This window comes from Brassica oleracea, chromosome C5 (genome assembly GCF_000695525.1).
Source record: "Brassica oleracea var. oleracea cultivar TO1000 chromosome C5, BOL, whole genome shotgun sequence".
Taxonomy (NCBI): Eukaryota; Viridiplantae; Streptophyta; class Magnoliopsida; order Brassicales; family Brassicaceae; genus Brassica; species Brassica oleracea.
Window position 1 is genome coordinate 355,793 of NC_027752.1, and position 20,443 is coordinate 376,235.

The 20,443-nt window shown below is 35.0% G+C and overlaps 5 protein-coding genes across 8 annotated transcripts; 3 read left to right on the top strand and 2 right to left on the bottom strand.

The window, feature by feature from the left end:
• Window positions 1–6,384: 6,384 nt before the first annotated feature.
• LOC106292988 lies at window positions 6,385–7,544 on the bottom strand. The gene has a single exon (XM_013728660.1). The coding sequence runs from the start codon at window positions 7,466–7,468 to the stop codon at window positions 6,539–6,541; it is 930 nt and encodes a 309-aa protein (XP_013584114.1). The 5' UTR covers window positions 7,469–7,544; the 3' UTR covers window positions 6,385–6,538.
• Window positions 7,545–7,972: 428 nt separating this feature from the next.
• On the top strand, window positions 7,973–8,827 carry LOC106343410. Of its 4 annotated transcripts, none has more exons than XM_013782609.1 (3): window positions 7,973–8,084; window positions 8,345–8,474; window positions 8,558–8,827. In XM_013782609.1, exons 2-3 carry the CDS (start codon window positions 8,360–8,362, stop codon window positions 8,701–8,703), a joined length of 261 nt encoding a protein of 86 aa, XP_013638063.1. In that variant the 5' UTR covers window positions 7,973–8,084; window positions 8,345–8,359; the 3' UTR covers window positions 8,704–8,827. The 4 variants fall into 4 exon arrangements, with proteins under 4 accessions (XP_013638063.1, XP_013638064.1, XP_013638065.1 ...); XM_013782610.1 differs by having other exon boundaries at window positions 7,990–8,084; window positions 8,329–8,474; XM_013782611.1 differs by lacking the exon at window positions 7,973–8,084 and adding an exon at window positions 8,085–8,210.
• On the bottom strand, window positions 8,751–10,160 carry LOC106343409 (GRF1-interacting factor 2). Its single transcript, XM_013782608.1, has 5 exons — window positions 9,931–10,160; window positions 9,674–9,750; window positions 9,490–9,598; window positions 9,084–9,387; window positions 8,751–8,978 (listed from the first exon to the last, which is right to left on the bottom strand). Exons 1-5 carry the CDS (start codon window positions 10,012–10,014, stop codon window positions 8,935–8,937), a joined length of 618 nt encoding a protein of 205 aa, XP_013638062.1. The 5' UTR covers window positions 10,015–10,160; the 3' UTR covers window positions 8,751–8,934.
• A 1,515-nt stretch (window positions 10,161–11,675) lies between these two features.
• Window positions 11,676–14,918, top strand: LOC106294571 (CBL-interacting serine/threonine-protein kinase 9). The gene is made up of 14 exons (XM_013730167.1): window positions 11,676–11,979; window positions 12,273–12,335; window positions 12,494–12,565; window positions 12,721–12,828; window positions 12,920–13,000; window positions 13,118–13,171; window positions 13,364–13,489; window positions 13,576–13,665; window positions 13,785–13,910; window positions 13,997–14,104; window positions 14,197–14,313; window positions 14,401–14,457; window positions 14,553–14,627; window positions 14,711–14,918. The coding sequence occupies exons 1-14, from the start codon at window positions 11,791–11,793 to the stop codon at window positions 14,786–14,788; spliced, it is 1,344 nt and encodes a 447-aa protein (XP_013585621.1). The 5' UTR covers window positions 11,676–11,790; the 3' UTR covers window positions 14,789–14,918.
• Window positions 14,919–18,431: 3,513 nt separating this feature from the next.
• LOC106294572 (3-ketoacyl-CoA synthase 1) lies at window positions 18,432–20,390 on the top strand. Its single transcript, XM_013730168.1, has one exon. It carries the CDS (start codon window positions 18,647–18,649, stop codon window positions 20,234–20,236), a length of 1,590 nt encoding a protein of 529 aa, XP_013585622.1. The 5' UTR covers window positions 18,432–18,646; the 3' UTR covers window positions 20,237–20,390.
• The last annotated feature ends 53 nt before the right edge of the window (window positions 20,391–20,443 follow it).

The following is a 20,443-nucleotide window of genomic DNA, read 5'->3' on the forward strand; positions in this document are numbered from 1 at the left end:
CTTAACTAAAATAAATAACTCTATACTTCGCGTGTTGAACGATTAACTGAATTATCTTCTCCAGCTTTAATTATATCCTACTCCCAATTGTATAAAATAATATGCTTAATTTGGTACGAAGTTTCTTAGAAGAGCTATGTCAGTCAACGATTTTACTAATAAAACAAGCATTTGGCTGAAATTGTGTATAATAGGTATCGTCGTCGAGTGTTCGACTCAGCTAGTGTTTATGGTTGTTCCATAACGTGATCTCATCAACGCTTGTGTAATGGACTTATCACTTCTGAACTTCTAGCATTTTTATTTTGTTGTTGACCAACGCATTAGTCCTCTTATATCAGTTTGTTTATTTAACATTCGGCAAATACATATCTGACTTCCACTTTTGTTGGTGAAAACAACATAAACACATATCTGACTGCTTACAAACTGTTAAGGTGATAAAAGAAGATAAAAAGATTAGCCGATTTGACAATCTGAGATAGATGATTTCTTATATTTTTGTTTTACTTTTATAGAATTTTTTCCTATTTCTTTCAGTGCTCAACTCCTTGCTAAAAGAATCGCATTTTCTGGATAAACGTTATGAGTATGTGTATCTAAGGATCTTTTTTTATCTTTTTTGGGGATCTTTAGATAGCCTTTGCTAGTTCTAGCAGATTTAGATCCAAATTTTTGTATCTCAATGTCATATCTATGAAATGAATTCACATTTTGTAAAAAAAAAAAAAAAAGTCTGTGAGGCTTGCCTACTTGAATTAACGTAATAATATATGGAATTATTTGCCATTAAAAAGTATTGACACTGAGTCATTGACGTTAAGTGGATAATCATGAATAATGCAGTTAATAAATTTCTTTTACATGCTACCAGAAAGTATATACGGCAATACCGAATTACAAACTTTGTGTAAACAACTGTTGGTCAAACCGGTTCAGTCAAATTAATAAGAAGCACGGAAAAGTCAAATCAAAATACAATTTCCTGTGATGTGAATATACATAGCGAGTCTATATGCTATTATTGCTATATAAGCAAACTTTTGATAGTGTATTATATTATTGTTTTTCTTTCCTAATGTTTCTTATATTTTTTTGGTCAACTTTCTCTTATGTTCACATCAAACAAAGAAGAACAAAAAACGTAAGTGTAATTTGTTTATTATAAACAGTATGTTGTCATTAATTTGTCATAACACTATTTAAATTTTATTTACTGTAAATTATAAACCTTCTACGGACGACGGTCGTTTGTTCGTTGATGAAGGACAATTTGATGAAAGAACAAATGTTCAATCCTTATTTTTATAAAAGTGAACTTTCTTCTGCTCGACCTAATGAAGTAGTACGTGCATTAAATAATTACATTTAATTGTTCTTGGACACTGAAAGTATTAATATAATTAATATCTAAAATAAAATAGATGCCATTACAGAGTAGGACAAACATGCTTCAAAACTTGACACTGCCCTTTATATTTATTACGTTCCTAATTACAATGCTACATATACGAAGTAGGAGCCACTAGCCAGACCTGTATTCTCTTTTTTTTTTTTGAACACCAGACCTGTATTCTCTATTGAAATAAATTTTACACATAATATCTCAGAACGAATATATGACTTGAACAACATTAAAGTATTAGGAAAAAAAATCTGAACCAATATAGTTGGATTGGTTGAAGTATTCTGATTGGACGTTTTCTTTATCATAGCCAATAAATTTTTGATATTAGTTAGTGGATGGTTTCTTGAGATAAAAAACGGTTAAACGTTTTGTCAATTAGGTGGTCTTTGATACATGAATTAAGCGATTTTGATAGAATATTTTATATATATACTAATATGGACTGTAAGTCTCTACCTACATAAGTAAATATTTCATATAGGAATATCAATGACGCAAATGAGACGAGAGTAACGAAAGAAGCGGTGGCGCTAAAGGAGACTTTAAAAACTGCTAAATCCAACAATCTCAGTCACCTGATCTGTTTCTCAGATTCAAAAGGACTGATCAAACTGATCACAGGAAACTCATCTGTGATCGCCTTACAAGGGATTCTCCATGACATTGGTGTGTTGAGTAACTCCTTTTCATCTATCATGTTTAAGTTTCTGCCTCGTAGTTATAATGTAGTCGCTGATGGCTTAGCCAAAGAGGCTCTGTTTCTGTTTCAAAACTCTGTAACCTAAGCTTCAATATAAGTATCGTTTGCCCAAAAATAAAAGAGTAACGAAAGAAGAAGTCCAAATCCTGAGCAACTGAGCAAGCAAATCATCCTCTTCCGTTTGTCTTTAATCACTATATTGTATGTTTTATTGTTATATACTCCATCTGTTTCATTTTAATTGACGTTTTAGATTTGAACACTCAGATTAATAAAAATTTACTAGATAAAAATATCATTACCGATACATCTAACCACATTTTAGTTAATAAAAAAATAAACTGGATAATCTTTTTAATAAATTTACATTGAAATTATAAAACGATACTTATTTTAAACGAAATTTTTTTAGAACGACAACTAAATCAAAACGGAGGGAGTATAATTAATTTAATTCGATGTTCACGGATGTCTTATAGCATCTTTATCTGGGTTTGTTAATGGGTTTCTGGATGAAAAAATAGTGTATGGGCCTCGTTAATATTATAAAACCGGTGACAGAAGGCGTGAGTTGAGGACCGCTTGCGACGGGTTTTTTACACTGTTTGTGGGTCTCACCGACACGTGGCAGCCCGCGATTGGTGCGATTTTAATTTTTTTTTAAATCAGGTAAAAAAAAAAAAATTAGAAACCCAAAACTAGGTTCACCCGATAATCATACTCTTAAAGCCTAAAAATACAACTAATGTTCGGTACATAAATTTATGGCTTATATAGCATTAATAAACTAATCAAATTGGAGAATATAATAATCTTAAATGGCGAAAAGAATACCCACGCCATGTAGAAACAACAACATGCCTTCTGCTGTAAACGACTCCCCGGAAACTTCCAAATAGTTTGAACCTAATTCTACTTACTGTAGTACATACAAAACATAATTAATTAGAAAGTAAAAATAATAGTCTTAGATTCGTTTCCAGTAAAACAAAGGTTTGATAGTCATCATCAATTCAAATCCCTTGCCTGAACTAGGACATGATTGTCGATGTAGAACAATTCATACATTCTATTAAGTTCTTCATTTCTATCTTATGTTTGAATTTATTTGTAGTAGGGATCGTTTCATTATAAACCTGACTGTATAGAGATTAACACTGACGCGAATGTATATTTTTGGATCGGAAGTACAAAAACATGTTTTTAGCTTGTTTGCGGTTGGTTTTTGCGGACAGAGATGGCACGATCAACCTCATAAGAGAACTTAGACAATAGATAAATCGATTTTTCATTTTTAACTCAAACCGTTGTATCCTTTTTTTTTTGGGTCAAAAAACCGTTGTATCCAAACCTCTTAAAAACATGAGAAAATAAAATTATCTGAAAAATGTGGAATATTTATATCATTATTGTGTATACTAAAATCAAATGTTGCATACAACTATCAAAAATTCAATGTTTACAATTAATGAAGTTGGTAGGATACCTAAAAAGTGATGCAAAATTAAATTGTAAATATTTTGTTTCCTAGCAGGTCATCCTCAGTTTACCCAACTACTCTTCTGACTAACTTCTCTTGCCTTCTTTACTTCGCATTTCAATAATACACAGTCGCCTATATATATGCACGTATGTATACAATCATATATTTTGCAATTCAATACATAAATCAACTTAGATTTTATGCCTCTTAACTAATTACGCGTATAAATTTTAAAGAAAAATGACATTTGAAGTTCCAAATTTTAGAATTTGAATAGTTACATAATAACAGTTCACATATACCATATGTGAATTTGAACTCAAAATAAAACATTTTAGAAAAAGATGATATAAACTTTCATTAAAAAAAAAACTAGTCGAATCTAAGGAAACTACTGAAGTTAATTGACAAAAAAATGAATTAAATGTCTAGTACTCTTTTTAACATAAGAAAAAATTTAGAACTTGTAATGATTGGAGAAAATTAAACACTGTAAATTCGTAAAAAGTAAAAAAAAAACTTAGCACTGTAAAAGTTCGTTTAAATACTTTTTCTCATTAAAATGACTAAATATTATCTATAGTTTTGGAAATAAACTATCGAAAATAATTATAATGGCGAAAATGTTATGCTAGCTATTCCATGAATTAGTTGTACTAATCATAATCGTCATACCGAGTAAAAGTCTAATGAAATTATTCTTTTTTTTTCTGAGATCAATGAAATTATCCTGCCAAATAAAACGTGTGACGTTTATTCAAAAATATATGCATTAAATGCTTTGATATTAAAATATTTCCTTTTAAAAGCTAGCTAGGGTTTAGGAATGACGAGTTGTGTCTTATTAAAAGCCCTTCTTCTCCTCCGCCACTCATCATTCCCTCATCATAACACCATCATCACCATTCACCCACCTCTCCTCTTTCTCTCTCTCTCTCTCTCTCTCTCTCTCTAGAACAACAAGTGAGAATCTGCTAAAATATTGTGACTATTATCATGAGAATGAAGCTATTTCAGTTGAGGGGAATGTTGTCTGGATCGAGGATATTATATATACACAAATACGTATATATGTTAATACAAGTGTTTGATCATATATGTATATAGATTATTCTCGGACCAGGCTTCATCCCCCCTAACATGTTATTGCCTCTGATCACCAGATTCTATCAACTCTTCGCTTATTATTTGTCACAAACAAGTAATAAGCTCAATAATGTCTTTGAGTCTTTCAGCATCGTTTCATATGTTTTCGAATCCGTCTTCGTTCTTTCTCTTCGTTTTCGTTTGGTAATTCGTATTTTATAGCATTCTACATGCGTTTTCAAAGTAAAGTACTTTTTCTTTAGGTATTATATATGAATACCTTATGTTGAGGATTGAAGAATATCGCTTGAAGATCTATGTTAGACCGCTATTTTTGCTTTCTGTAGTTTCCTTTGTTGATACATTTCTTCTTTTTAGCATTGTATCCGGCGCGGCTACTCCTTATCAGGGTTGAGCTAGTAGCCTTATTTGGTAGTATTTTTCATCAAACCTACTTCCATAAGAGCCCAGAAGTCAAGTGACCACATGCAGAATTTGTTCGGAGCGGAATTGAAGACACAGAACTTTGTACATATCCTTGGACTCTTATCGTTAAGAACCACATGCATAATTTTTTTCCTGTGAATATATAAGAATTATAAGGAATAAAAAGCAAAAACAAAACAGTTTTGAAAAAGCTTTTAGTTGTTATATATATATATTATTATTAAAACTGAAACAAATAGAAATAACCTTATTTTCAACAGATTTATTACATCTTTTATTTTTTTATTTTCATTCATCTTAATTACTTTATTAATTATTATTTTCTAAATAATTTGATAGCATATAATCACAAAACAATACTAAAGTATTTTAATTATTTTATTATATCTTTTATGTTATTTTCTCACACTTTTTAACTATTTCATTAATTTTCTTTTACCATAATAATTTGACATCATTTATTTTACATTAATCATAATAATTCTAAATGTTTGGATGAAAACTTTTTATATGTTTACATAATCAATTAGTTATGTGTATTCATGTATCCGTTCAGGTACATATCATTTTTTTTTTGTATCGAATTTTTTTTTGGGTTTTGAAATTATATTCTGCTACATTTTGGGGGGGAGGGGGTTAGAGTCGGTTTTTCTAGGTCCGGGTGGTTTAGTTACGATATGTAAAATCCTAAAAATAAACAAAAAACTCATGTGTTTAAAAGTGTTACTAAACAATTTATAAAATATAAAATAAAAATTAACACCCGCACAAGCTCTAGTTGATATTAAATTCTAACAAATTTTATTCTTTGGTCGATGTTTTCTAACTTCACTGGTCGATATTTGGATAAATTCAAACTCATAACAAAAACTTCCAAAAAGGTAATGAAGGCATACGGGCCTTGAAATATAAGCACGTAGATATAATTGGGCTGAAGTGGTCTTTTCGATGTCCCTTAGGCTCTATGTACCTGTGCTGCGGACCAACACGCTTTTATCCTCTAGCTTGTACATGGACTTAGTTCATAATTTCAAGAATTCAACACGATGTCTTCTAGGCTCTATGTACAAAAGAATTCTATGAAGAACTCTTTACGCCCGTGGTACTCTTATATCTTTTTGGTATAAGTGAAGAAACAAAAGAATACAACAAATTTCACGATGTGGACATTTTTCTTCTTCTAAAACAACACCTTGTAAGAAAAAAGGAGTTTTAAATAGAAAAGAAGGTGATTACCTCTTGTGCAGTTTACCAGGACAGGTTTTATAGTAAAACTACAATAAAACCTTCAAATCTGTTTTCTTGAATTGAGAATCATCCATTATCTTATCAATATACATCGCATTTTAAATTCTGCATTTCGTGCACAAACAAAAAAAAAATCGGCTATATTTATTTTATATTAAAAAGGGAATCAAATAACATTAACTGAGTCGATAACCCAATGTTGACCATCAGTTTTGACTTTTAACCGGTTAATCTCTGCGAACAAATTCACAGCTCTCCTCACTCCTCTGTTATCCGCTGCCGTGAAATAATCGTGACCGAATAAAACTCCGCCGGGTCGAAGTATCCGGACCGCCCGGTTTATATCAGCCCAAGCCGAATTGAAATCGTGACCCGCGTCTATCTCCACCAGATCCGCCGTCACACCCCACTCACACAGCTTCTCCAAAGCCGAACCAGCAGAGAACGGAACCGGTAGAATTGAACCGGTTGAACCGGAGCTGACCACGTTTTGCATAAACTGGTACAAAAGCAAGACATCGCCGTTCACCAACGCCATGTCTTTAAACCGGTCTCGAAAACCGGGCCAGCCACGGAAATCGTCTACGCATAGAATCTGAGTCTCCTCGAGTCCAAGGCGGCGCGTGAGATTGGCCATGTGAATCGCCGACGCGCCGAGAAAGCTTCCAACTTCGACGATGGTCCGAGGTTTGACCCGTCGGATTAGGTTCTCGAAGACGGCTCCGTACGATCCCCAGCCTTTGATCCGTTTTGACCGGAGATACTTCCCGGCGTGCGGTGGCGGGAAGTCGACGTACGGTGAAGTTCCGTTGAAGATCTTGTCGATAACCGTTTGACGGATTGATTCCGGAGGGACAAGGTCGCCGCAGCGAGTAGTTACTTTGAAGTTGTCAACTAGGCAACCGCGAGGTTTTGTCTCCTTGACGGTCTTCAACACCGCTGTTGATGGTGGTGGCACGTGTAACGTTTGGTGGTTATAGTAAGCTGTCAAGTAACCAAAGAGATAAGTTAGCACTATGAAGATAACAAGTGCTGTTTTGGTTTTCAAGAACTGAAGACTATCATGTCTGTAAGGAAAACGGCGATCCTCCTTCATGATCAAGTCTTTGAAAATAATGAAGATTGTAAAAACATGTTCTAAATAACGATTTGAAAGTCAACGATCAGTAGCTGAGAATTTTAATACTAAGAATTTGAAAAATCAATTAATTAAATAAATAACACATGATTATCTGAATCTACTAAAATACGTGAAGCAAATACGCCAGCTAAGTTTGTGATATAATTTATTGGACTTTACGTGTATAGAACGTTACGCACGGTGCAGTCACGTTTACAATCAAAAGATTTCAGCTTTAACCTTTGTAAAATTGTAGGTCTGTTCCTTTTGTTAAACCGGTTTGGTCAAAGTTAGAAGTAGTAGAACAGGATATGATAAAAATGTTTCTCACCGCTAGATCTTAAATATACGGTCTGAAAATGTTAATCGTAAATATACGAAAAGATGTGCCCATTCTAGTCTTTGCCAGCGCAAAGGAGAAGGATTCTTCTCGAAACTGTGCCCACTTTAGAAATTTTCACAGAAGCTTTGTCCCATTTTTAATTAAAAAAAAATATCCTAAAGATGAGATGATAAGTTGATTGTTCATTATCCACCGTTGAGCTCTCTTCCAGTCAACTGTTCAAGCTTCTCTCTCTCTCAATCGGCTAAGGTAACTTTATGTTGTAATTAAAACGACTCTAATTTAGAAAGAAAAATAAACTTTTGATTCACCGATTGGTTTTGCAAGTTGCTTCTTAAGACTCATCTCTGGAACTTGGTTGAGTTTTCATTTGTTGCAAGATTAAGTGAATATTCTCTGACGATCTTTAGTCTTTCTTTACTGAGAGAGTTTTGGCTGCTGAGTTATAGTTTCTGTTACTGCAGATCTTCTTGAGTTTTCATTTAAATGGTAGTGAGAATCGTTTTCAGGTGATAGAAGAGAAAATGGCAGCATCAACAGGAGGAGGTAAAGCCAAGTACATCATCGGTGCTCTCATCGGCTCTTTCGGAATCTCATACCTCTTCGACAAAGTTATCTCTGACAATAAGATCTTTGGAGGCGAGTTTTGTCTTCTTCTTTAGACTCCCATCATAACTTTGGATACCATCTTAAATTAAAACTTATGGTGTGATTCAACTCAGGGAGTACCCCAGGAACGGTCTCTAACAAGGACTGGTGGAAGGCGACAGATGAGAAGTTCCAAGCTTGGCCTAGAACTGCTGGCCCTCCCGTCGTCATGAACCCCATTAGCCGTCAGAATTTCATCGTCAAGTCTCGTCCAGAATAAGGGATAAAAGGATGTATCAATGCTTTTGGTTGTAAGCCTACAATGAATGAGAATAATGATGCTTCTAGAACTTGTACTAAATAATAATACAACACTGTTTGTGGAACTAACTCCACAGTCTTAACATCTTCTGCTAAAGAAAATTGATGCAAAAGTCCTTATGAGAGAAAAGCACAAGTCCTAAAAAATATAAACAAAACAAAGCTTTCTTTGGTTCCCTTTCATCTGCCATCATTGTCCTTCTGCTCCATCTTGCTTGCCTACTCTAAGTCCCACTGTCAGTTACAAAAAAAATGAATATCAACAAAATCATAGGATAGCTTTACAAATGCGTAGAAGATTGTGAGCTAAGAGTATTTGCGATAACGCAGAGGAGTTACCGTTTGCACCACTTCCTCCAAGAGAGGTTTCCGGCTGTTGTTGCATCTGATGCTGCTGCAACCCGTTGTTGTTGTTGATACCCATTGGTCTAATCCCCATGTGTCCTCCTTGCATAGCTTGTTGGTGGTGTAGCTGCAGCTGCTGTTGCTGATCCTGAAGCTGGTGTGGGCTACCAAACTGCAAAGGACCTCTTTGAGTAGGGAAAATACCGGCGGGTGATGCTTGTTGTGGAGCCATCCCTGAAGCTTGTGAGTGTTGCATGAAGTAGCTAGGCGGTTGCATCGAAGGATGTGGTGCCGTCATCTAACAGAAACACACACAATAGTAAGGAAATCCAATATATATATATATATATATTAATGATATGATTGATCCCATATGAATTTCAGCATCATGAAAAACAACCTGGGTAGCCATAGCTGGTGCTGGTGCAGGTCCTGTAGTAGGTGGAGGAGGTTGAGCATCAGCAATAGCAGCGAGGTACATCAAGTTCTTCTGGAGAAGAGCTTGGTACCTGCAAGTATATAACCATTGCAACTCTCGTAGTCCGTTAATATTCAAGAGATGGGAGAGAGAGAGAGACACTTACTGTGCACATTCTGCAAGTTTTCCGAGATTCTGGTTCTCCATGATCGCCATTATCAGCTTTTTGTTCTCATCAAGGTACTGAAATTTAAGCACATGAAGGGGATAGATCAAGTACAAAAAAAAAACAACCAAACATCTAATCTCAATGTCCAAAACAGGACTCTTAAAAACAAAATAAAAAAATAACGAAGCTAAGACATTTTCACAAAAATAACGCAATAAGACACGAAACATACAGAGAGGGAAGAAAGAAGAGACCTTTTGGATCTGCTCCGTGGTGATGTTAGATGACGGAATCGAAGGAACCATCGCCGGAAACATTTGCGGAGACTGCTGCTGCATCTTCTTAAACACCTAAACCCTAGCTAGCTTTCTTCGAGATACACAGAGCCGAGAGAGATATTGATAGACCAGAGACCCCCACGCGCAAAACGAAATGATTGCACAGGATTCCGACCAATATTTATAGATTATTATCCCTTCCCTTTGATGTCTCCTCCGATTTTATGACCAAAACTGTATGTCTTTATTTCCTTTTAGTATAATAATGACGAATGTTTCGACATATTTGGGCCCTGAGGTCCAACATAATACTTTAATACAAGGCCCATGTGTTATCAAACAAGTTACATTACGGTGGTTCTGGCTAATTTGTAAGGTCCAGCCCAATCACCCCTGTTGGTTCACTTTAATTTCGCCATGTTTTTTCATACAAGAGGAGATAACTTAATTTTTCATACAAAAGAGTTTATTCGAATAATTCGTAGGCAAATGAAAACTCTACAAACAACAAAAAAGTAGAAGTAAATAAACAAATTTGAATTAATTTTTCATACAAAAGAGTTTATTCGTACTAATCTAATAACTCATTGGCGAATGAAAACTTTACTAACAAACAAACAAAAACAAAAGTATACTATAAAATTAAATTTGGACCGAAGAAGTTCAATTTGATAACAAAATGTAATTGCTTTCATGTGATGGCGACGTGAATATTATTGTACCCGACTTTGAGAAAATAAAAAACTTATAACAGACTCAATTATTGAATGAGTGGTTCAGTCTGCATTATTTCCTTTTTTTATTCGTGAAATATTTTTTTTTAAAAGATATTGTATCATTATTAGTTTTGCCATAACTCATTTAACTCACTGTCTGCCACAGTTTTCTGCATTTTCGGCTGTATTCTAATATCAGAAAAATCAGACGAATATATAAGAGGATATAAATAAAAGAAAGAAGAGTCTTTGTTGTATAAGAACAGAAATATAAAAACATTATCACATTCTGTGTCATCTGAGTTTATCAGGAAGGATTTGTGGGGTTCACAATGACCTTTACTCACATGGAAATATCAACTATTTCAATCATCTCGTTTTTTTTTAACATACTTTTCTCTAAATCAAATCTATAACAGTTACATAAATGATTGGAAATAAAAAAACCTGTTGTTGTAACTAGTAACCATATATTTGAAAATGTAAGCCAATAATTTTGATTTTAACATAAACAGGAAAAAATCATTAATCTACCTTTTTAGTCAAATCATTAATCTATACCCAAGATAGAAAGAGAAGAAGGTTGACCACACAATTACATGTAATAAAATCTACCTCACAAAAAACATTTTAAACTCATTATAGAACAACATCTGATTACTTTCCTTGAAATAAAACCATATCCACATATATTTAAGAAAGCCCAACTTCCATATAATCCAAATTCTGAACCTCAAAACTAGATTGGAGTTTATATAAATTACCACTAACACAAAAAAAAAAAGAATGGATGAATGTGATGTTTTGGCAAGATAAAAAAATAAGAATTTGACCCCAAAAAAATGAATGAAAGAATGTAAAGTAACGTACGTACAATCCAACACACGGGAAGGACGCGGAACAGAAACTAATGTGTTACCGGCAAGTGCATGTGGGACCCAGATTAAATGCGTGAATCTCACTCTCCCTATTACAACTCTCGCTCGCCCGCTTCGTTATATTCCCACCATCCATCCATCCACTAGCAAGCGAGAGACAGAGAGAATCATAACTCGAGTTCTTTGAGTTTACTTGTTATTGTGATTTTTTCCTTGATCTTCGTTTAGGAAGAGAGTAAAATATGATCGGGAGTAGAAAGAGGGCGACGCCGGCGAGCAGGACTCGAGTGGGGAACTACGAGGTGGGACGAACTCTAGGCGAAGGTAGCTTCGCTAAGGTCAAATACGCTAGGAACACCGTCACGGGAGATATAGCCGCTATTAAAATCCTCGACCGAGATAAGGTTCTACGTCACAAAATGGTTGAACAGGTTCGTATGTAATCTTACTACATATTCTAGTAATAGTTTGAGTTCGTGATTAGGGACCCACATGTCCGAGGTAGGTTTTGTAGGTCTTAGGTTAATGATTTGTTAAACTTTTTAAAAAACTTCCAGCTAAAAACGGATTAGAATTTATACAAATGTTTTTATGGATTTGAAGACCATGAAATCTGTCATAGTACGTACTCGTTGATCACGACAATGACAGTGGTTATGAGCATGATCTTGATGTTATATGATGAGCATGCGTCTTTATTTATTTATTTTCTTCGTGGATGCAGCTTAAAAGAGAAATATCGACAATGAAACTAATTAAACATCCAAATGTGGTTGAAATCATTGAGGTAAGAATATAATGGCTTTTTAATATTTTCAAACATATATGTGTGTATGTACTAATAAGTCTCGAGTCTTAGCGTGTTAAAAAACCTCTATATGTAATGTTCGGTGATGTGTTCAAAAAAAAAAAAAAAAAAAAAAATGTAATGTTCGGTGCTGGCAGGTTATGGCGAGCAAAACGAAGATCTATATCGTTCTTGAGCTTGTCAATGGAGGTGAACTCTTTGATAAAATTGTAAGCATATCTAATCCGCACACTATTTCACTCTTACTTACGCTTTCACTGTATTTGATCAAATCTAATGGCTTAACTTGAGAGTTTCTTTGATCATGTTCTCAGTTTTCCACTGTTTTTACTAACGTCATTCTTGGATATGAATCATACAATAGGCTCAGCAAGGGAGACTTAAGGAGGATGAAGCTCGGAGATATGTTCAGCAGCTCATCAATGCCGTTGATTACTGCCACAGTCGAGGGGTCTACCACAGAGATCTCAAGGTCTTTTATCTTCAAATTGTGCACTTCTTTGATATGCTGATATTTATTATGTTCAAAGCTTCTCAACCTATATGTTGTTTGCCTGTTGCAGCCTGAAAATCTTCTTCTTGATGCAAATGGGGTTTTAAAAGTTTCTGATTTTGGGTTAAGCGCTTTCTCACTACAAGTTCGGGTAAGTCATCTAGTTTATCATTTGGATATCATGGCAAAAGAACAATATATCAATCTCTTTTTTTCACACATTTGATTGTTGTAACTTGTAAGCACTAAGCACCAATTTTGAATGCAGGAAGATGGTTTGCTTCACACAGCTTGTGGAACCCCCAACTATGTTGCTCCTGAGGTACATGCTAACAGTTTCAGCAATAAAAAAGGCAATGCATATTAAGTGTACCAAGAAATCTAATAATCGACCAAAATAACATTTTAAATATTTCAAGAATTGCTATTCTTTTTAGAAAATTTAGTAGGCCGTAGATCTATGATGTTCATCAAATATATGAGTCTAATCTCTACAGCATCTTTTTGTGGGCAGGTTTTGTCGGACAAAGGCTATGACGGTGCAGCAGCAGATGTATGGTCCTGTGGTGTTATTCTATTTGTTCTCATGGCTGGTTACTTGCCCTTTGATGAGCCAAATCTCATGACATTATATAAACGTGTACGTGTTATAACAAGCTTCTCTTCATCTGCTTGTTACTATTTTCTAAGTACTTTTATTATCTCATCTTTGGCGTTCAACTTCAGATATGCAAGGCTGAATTCAACTGCCCACCATGGTTCTCGCCAGGTGCCAAGAATGTCATTAAGCGTATTCTTGATCCCAGCCCTATAACCGTGAGCGTCTAAAACTCTTAATTAAAATTGATTTGTGATCATAAAATGCTGTAAACGAAAAGACCAAAATGGTCTACACCATTAAAGAACTTAACAAACACTGTTTTCATTAATTGTAGAGAATAAGTATCGCAGAGTTGCTAGAAGATGAATGGTTCAAACAAGGGTACAAGACGCCATCATTTGAGCAAGATGATGAAGACATAACCATTGATGATGTTGATGCTGCTTTCAGTAACTCCAAGGTAAATAACCGCCTTTGTGTGCCGGTATATACCAACCAGTATATTTTACCAACTAATAATTACTCTTTCATGCTCTGCTACTATAGGAATGTCTTGTAACAGAGAAGAAGGAGAAACCTGAATCGATGAATGCTTTTGAACTTATCTCTAGCTCAAACGAGTTCAGTCTTGAAAACTTGTTCGAGAAGCAAGCCGTATGGACCCTTTTTCTACTTACTATTTGTTTTCATGATTGTCTAACATCATGCACTGGTTTGTCTAAATGATTTGCTTGTGTAATTTTCAGCAACTTGTGAAGAAAGAGACGCGGTTTACTTCAAACCGACCTGCAAGCGAAATAATGTCGAAGATGGAAGAAACCGCAAAGCCATTAGGCTTCAATGTCCGTAAAGACAAGTACAAGGTTTGTTTGTATTCTTGATTTTGTATGCGTTAGTCATTCATTAGACTTTTTTCTGGCTTCGTTAAAGATTGTTAAATAAAATCGCAGATAAAAATGAAAGGAGACAAAAGTGGTCGCAAAGGCCAGCTCTCAGTTGCTACAGAGGTATGTATTTAAAAACAAAATAGAGATGAACACTCTCTTATTGATCATTAGTACCTGTTAAGTAATTATGTTGGTTTGGTTATTTGGTGTAACAGGTGTTTGAAGTGGCACCATCGTTACATGTGGTAGAGCTTAGGAAAACCGGCGGTGACACCCTCGAGTTTCACAAGGTATGTATTTGGTCCATGAACCGGTTAGAATCTTTAACTGGTTTAGTTTTCTAATTGGGTTTCTAAATTAATCTGTTTTACAGTTCTACAAAACCTTCTCATCTGGATTAAAGGATGTAGTCTGGAATACTGATGGAGCAGCTCAAGATCATAAAGTTTAATAAGTTCATTAGCAAGTTGTTCTATTCAAAAGCAATATAAACTAAACCAAGAAAGAAAGAAAGAGCATTGAACAAGTTGAAACTTTAAAATGAACCTTCAAAGATAGTGATAACTAAAAAAATTAGCCCTGCTGACTTTTGTCCGAACCGAACGGGCCGAACCGAGCCGAACCGAAATTTTCGGTTTTCGGTTCGGTTTCGGTTTTGAGTTTGGCTTAGTTCGGTAGAATTTTGAAAAGTAATTCGGTTTTCGGTTCGGTTCGGTTTCCGATTTTCAAAAAAAAAATTAAGAAACCGAAAATATCCGAAAATAACCAAAAACCAAAACCGAATTTAACCGAAAATATCCGAACTTAACCGAAATAACCGAATTTAACCGAAAATCTCCAATTTTTTTTTGGAAAATTAGACCGAAATTAACCGAAAACAAAAAAACAATTATTTTCGGAAATAATTTTGAAAACCGAAATTAACCGAACCGAAATTTAATTCGGTTAATTTCGGAATAGGTTTTAAAAATTTCGGTAAACCGAAAACCGACGGTTCGGTTCGGTTTCAGAAAACCGAAGTCGCAGGGCTAAAAAAAATTGTCAAACCTAAGAACATGATTAACGATGCATGGGTTCTTATTTGATTTTTTTTTGTCTGATAAAAAAAATTAAAAAGCGAACCAATCGCAGATCGCCACACGTATCAGTGGGGTCCGCGAACATCCGCGAACAGTGCAAAAACCAAGTTAAACTCAGTCCTTATAGAAGACGCGGAAGACACGGTTTTTATAAAAACAGTGAGACCCACTCCTTTAACAAACCAGAGCCACCGTTAATTATGCTCTAATGGGCTATGAAGTATTATATCCACATGCAATATTCCTCAAAACTCGGTGTGGCTTTCTTTGAGTCAACTCAATTTGTCAAAGACCAATGAAATAAAGGGATTGTTTCATCAAAACTCACGAATTTCACTATTTGACTATAGTTGAAACATTCCGTAATCTAATATTTACATGAATTAATATGCATATACCAATTCTAGTTTATACTATCGATATTAAAAAAATGTTCTGTCGTGTTGCTTATATGGATATTGGTACACTGAAGGACGCTGTAGAGTGCATATATTATCGTACTGCCAACATTAACAACAATGCCACTTGTTCTACGTATTCGAAATCGTTTTATTAATGTTGCAACCATCTAAATTGCTAGTCCGATTTTATACATTGTATGTGAAGATAATATATATATTTTGTATTTATTCATACATTGATGGCGAACTGGTTTCTAGTTAGTTGGTGTTAATTAGGCCGACCAATATTAACTGTTCGTCTAAGTTCTACACATGGGCACTAGTCCATTTATTATCATCATTGTTTCATTTAAGTACTTTGATATTGCAGTTAAGTAGCGTTGTACCACACCTTTTTAGCTCTTATTACGCTCATGAAGTTTGACGTCGATAGATAAACTTGTTTTCTACTCCTATATACGCTCTCTGTTCCACAAATGTTCTAATATTTTCATTTGATAATCTATATAACTTGATAACCTGTTTAATCTACACTAAGTAGTTTAATCTATGTTCTCGGTTCTTCTAATAAGACTAGCGAGTTAAGATAACACAAATATGTTTGTACTTCGTACACTAGTAAAATGTTGTAAATTGAAATGATTTCACAATAAATATAAAACGATGTTAAATAAGCGAAGATTGAAAGATATCAAAGTTATCAGTATTGACTAAAATAATTCATAAGTTAAGTTTGTTTAAAATAAAATTCAGAAGTTACGTGACTCATAAGCCCACAAAAGCGACTCGTTGTTTGCTACGTAATTAAGCTCCTCTGTCTCTGTCGGCCCTTCAATGTCCATTTTTGACACCTTTACACAATCAAATTTGTAGTTTTATTAGGTAAAGATATTAGAAAACTATAAATACAGTTCCGCAATGTTGATCGACAGGTCGATTTCCAGTCACTTTAATATTGTTAACAGTAACACCCATTATTCTAAAATAAGTTCATAGTATTTCAGCATTTTAACTCCAGGTTAGAAGGTTAGAGCTGAGCATTTTATCCGTTAGATTTGATTTGATTTGTTATTCGTTTCAATTCAATCCAAAAATTCCGGATATCCGTAAACTTTCGAAGCAAAGCAAATACTAAAAATTAATATTCGTTAAAATCGAAGCAAATCACAAATATTAAAATTTTGGAAAGCGGATATCCGATCCGATCCCTCAATATATAAATACATGTATATCTTGATTATATTTAAAGTTTTTAATGTATAAAATTATATAATTATTATTCTAACATATGATTTGATAAATTCTATTTACATTATTACTTATATAAAAGTATTACATAAAGGAAGAGAACACATTTAGACAATTATAATTTTTTTCTTAAGTTTTTTGTTATTATAATTGTTAACTAAGTTCAAAAAATTTACAAAATATGTAGATTCACTACTTCTTTTAATTTTTATCATATATATCATGCAAAAAATTATTTTACAAAACAAATTTGTATCAATTTTTTAAGATTATTTGTATTAATGAAAACATATGAGATATCCGTAAGTATTCGTAAATATCCGTAAATATCTATTTGTTTTCTGGATATCTGTTTTTCCGAATATCCGTATTTTCCGAAGCAAATCAAATCGAAAAATTAGATATCCGTGACATACGAAACAAATAACAAATACCTTAAAAAACCTTGATATCCGATCCGTGCCCATGCCTACTCGAGATAATATCAAAATTTTACATTGGCAGACAAAATATTATTTGTTAATAGAAACAATTTGTGGAATTTTATTCATTAAATCAACGTCTTAGTGGAGACAGCCTAAATTTATATGATATTGACAACAATATCGAAACATTGAATTTGGATGGGTATATAATGGAGAAAAAACAAAATGTGCTGATGTTAAGAAGTAATCCAACCCATTGTCAATTTATCATGGTCCATAGACTCCATACAGAGGAGTTTGCATGCAGGCGAGAATACACAATTACATAAAAATAGCAAATTTGAATATTTGGGGACACGCTTTCGTCTACCCTTGTAGTTGAAATTGGGAAAGGGAACGCTTCTCATGAACGAAAGAAACGTTCCTCTAACACATTTCCTTCAAATTTATAAGTTAATACATAATATTTTATCAACTTGTAATATTTAATTGTTAGTTTTCAAACACTCTCTCTCAGACTCACTCAATCTTGGATAAACAATGTATCTGCTAATGGCTGTCTAAAACAGTTTAATTAGTAAGAAAAATGTATCTAATAAATATGTCATATTGTGTTGTAGCACTCTAGTTAACGAATTATGCTAAACAAAAATAGAAAGTTAGGAGGCCGAAGTTTATGTGTGAAACAGAAACCTAGATTTATGATCTAACCATACGTGTGTTCAGCTGGGAGTTGAAAGACTTTTGAAAGTGTACTATTCATTATTTGCATTTCGTGTGACAAGAAGTGACGAATAATCTGACTACTTAATTTAATATGAAGGTCCCATTTAGGTAGTTGAGCTAAATAGTATCTCGGAACCACCCACCATTAATTTCGAATATTATTCACTCCTCTCTTCTTCTTATTTGGTTAAATCATAACTACTGTTATCGTCGTATTATTTAAAATCATACTATTGTCTTTTCTCTTTCTTGCACTTAATAGCAATTCTATATATCTCTTCACCTGCACTCGCCCTAATTTCACGAAAATCATCCAGATTCACCATTTTCAATATTTTTCCTTCATCATTTTCTCTCCTTCTCCAGAGCTGCCTAAGCATTTAATAATCATACACATTTTTTTATCCCGTTTGAAATATTCCGACCAAAAATGACGGAGAGAACAAACAGCATAGAAATGGATCAAGAAAGATTAACGGCCGAGATGGCGTTCCAAGATTCTTCACCGGCCATTATACGAATCCAGAGACGTTTGCCGGATTTATTAACGTCCGTAAAGCTTAAGTACGTGAAGCTTGGACTTCACAACTCTTGCAACTTCACCACCTTTCTCTTCTTCCTCATCATTCTCCCCTTAACCGGAACCGTGCTGGTTCAGCTAACCGGCCTAACGTTGGATATGCTCTCTGAGCTTTGGTCTAATCGGGTGCTCCAACTCAACGGGTCGACAAGACTCACCTGCTCCGTTTTCCTTTGTTTCGCTTTGACCCTCTACGTGACTAACCGGTCTAAACCGGTTTACTTAGTGGACTTCTCCTGCTACAAACCGGAAGACGAGAGGAAAATGTCCGTGAATTCCTTCTTGAAGATGACGGAGGAAAACGGAGCGTTCACCGATGACACGGTTCAGTTCCAGCAAAGAATCTCGAACCGGGCCGGTTTAGGAGACGAAACCTATTTTCCACGTGGCATTACCTCAACTCCCCCGAAGCTAAACATGTCCGAGGCACGTGCTGAAGCTGAAGCAGTTATGTTCGGAGCATTAGATTCCCTTTTCGAGAAAACCGGGATTAAACCGGCTGAAATAGGAATCTTGATAGTAAACTGCAGCTTATTCAGCCCGACGCCGTCTCTATCGGCGATGATCGTGAACCGCTACAAGATGAGACAAGACATCAAAAGCTACAACCTCGGAGGAATGGGCTGCTCCGCCGGATTAATCTCAATCGAACTCGCCAACAATCTCCTCAAAGCAAACCCTAATTCTTGCGCTGTCGTGGTCAGCACGGAAAACATAACCCTAAATTGGTATTTCGGCAACGACCGGTCAATGCTCCTCTGCAACTGCATCTTCCGTATGGGAGGCGCAGCGATCCTCCTCTCTAACCGACGACAAGACCGGTCAAAGTCAAAGTACGAGCTAGTTAACGTCGTGCGGACACATAAAGGATCAGACGACAAGAACTACAATTGCGTGTACCAGAAGGAAGACGAAAGAGGAACGATCGGTGTCTCTTTATCTAAGGAGCTTATGTCCGTCGCGGGAGATGCTCTGAAAACAAACATCACGACGTTAGGACCGATGGTCCTTCCATTGTCGGAACAGTTAATGTTTTTGATTTCATTAGTCAAAAGGAAGTTGTTCAAACTGAAAGTGAAGCCCTATATTCCAGATTTCAAGCTAGCTTTCGAGCATTTCTGTATACACGCAGGCGGTAGAGCGGTTCTTGACGAGGTTCAGAAGAATCTTGATCTTAAAGATTGGCATATGGAGCCTTCTAGGATGACTTTGCACCGTTTTGGTAACACTTCGAGTAGCTCGCTGTGGTATGAGATGGCTTATACCGAAGCTAAGGGTCGGGTTAAAACAGGTGATCGACTTTGGCAGATTGCGTTTGGGTCTGGTTTCAAGTGTAACAGTGCGGTTTGGAAAGCGTTACGAGCGGTTTCGACGGAGGAGTTGACGGGTAATGCGTGGGCTGGTTCGGTTGAGGATTATCCTGTGAAGATTGTGCAATGATTGGTTGGATCGGTCTTGTTATGTAATTGTTGTGTACTTCTTGATGTTAAATATTTTTATGTAAGTAAGCTGTCAAATGAAGATTATAATCTAATTAATTATACAAATGCGTGTTTGGTATACGTTAGTTGATTTTTTGTAATATGGTAAACCAGAAATTTGAAAATCTGTCAAAAGACACAGACATATGTCGTCGTGTCTTCGTAA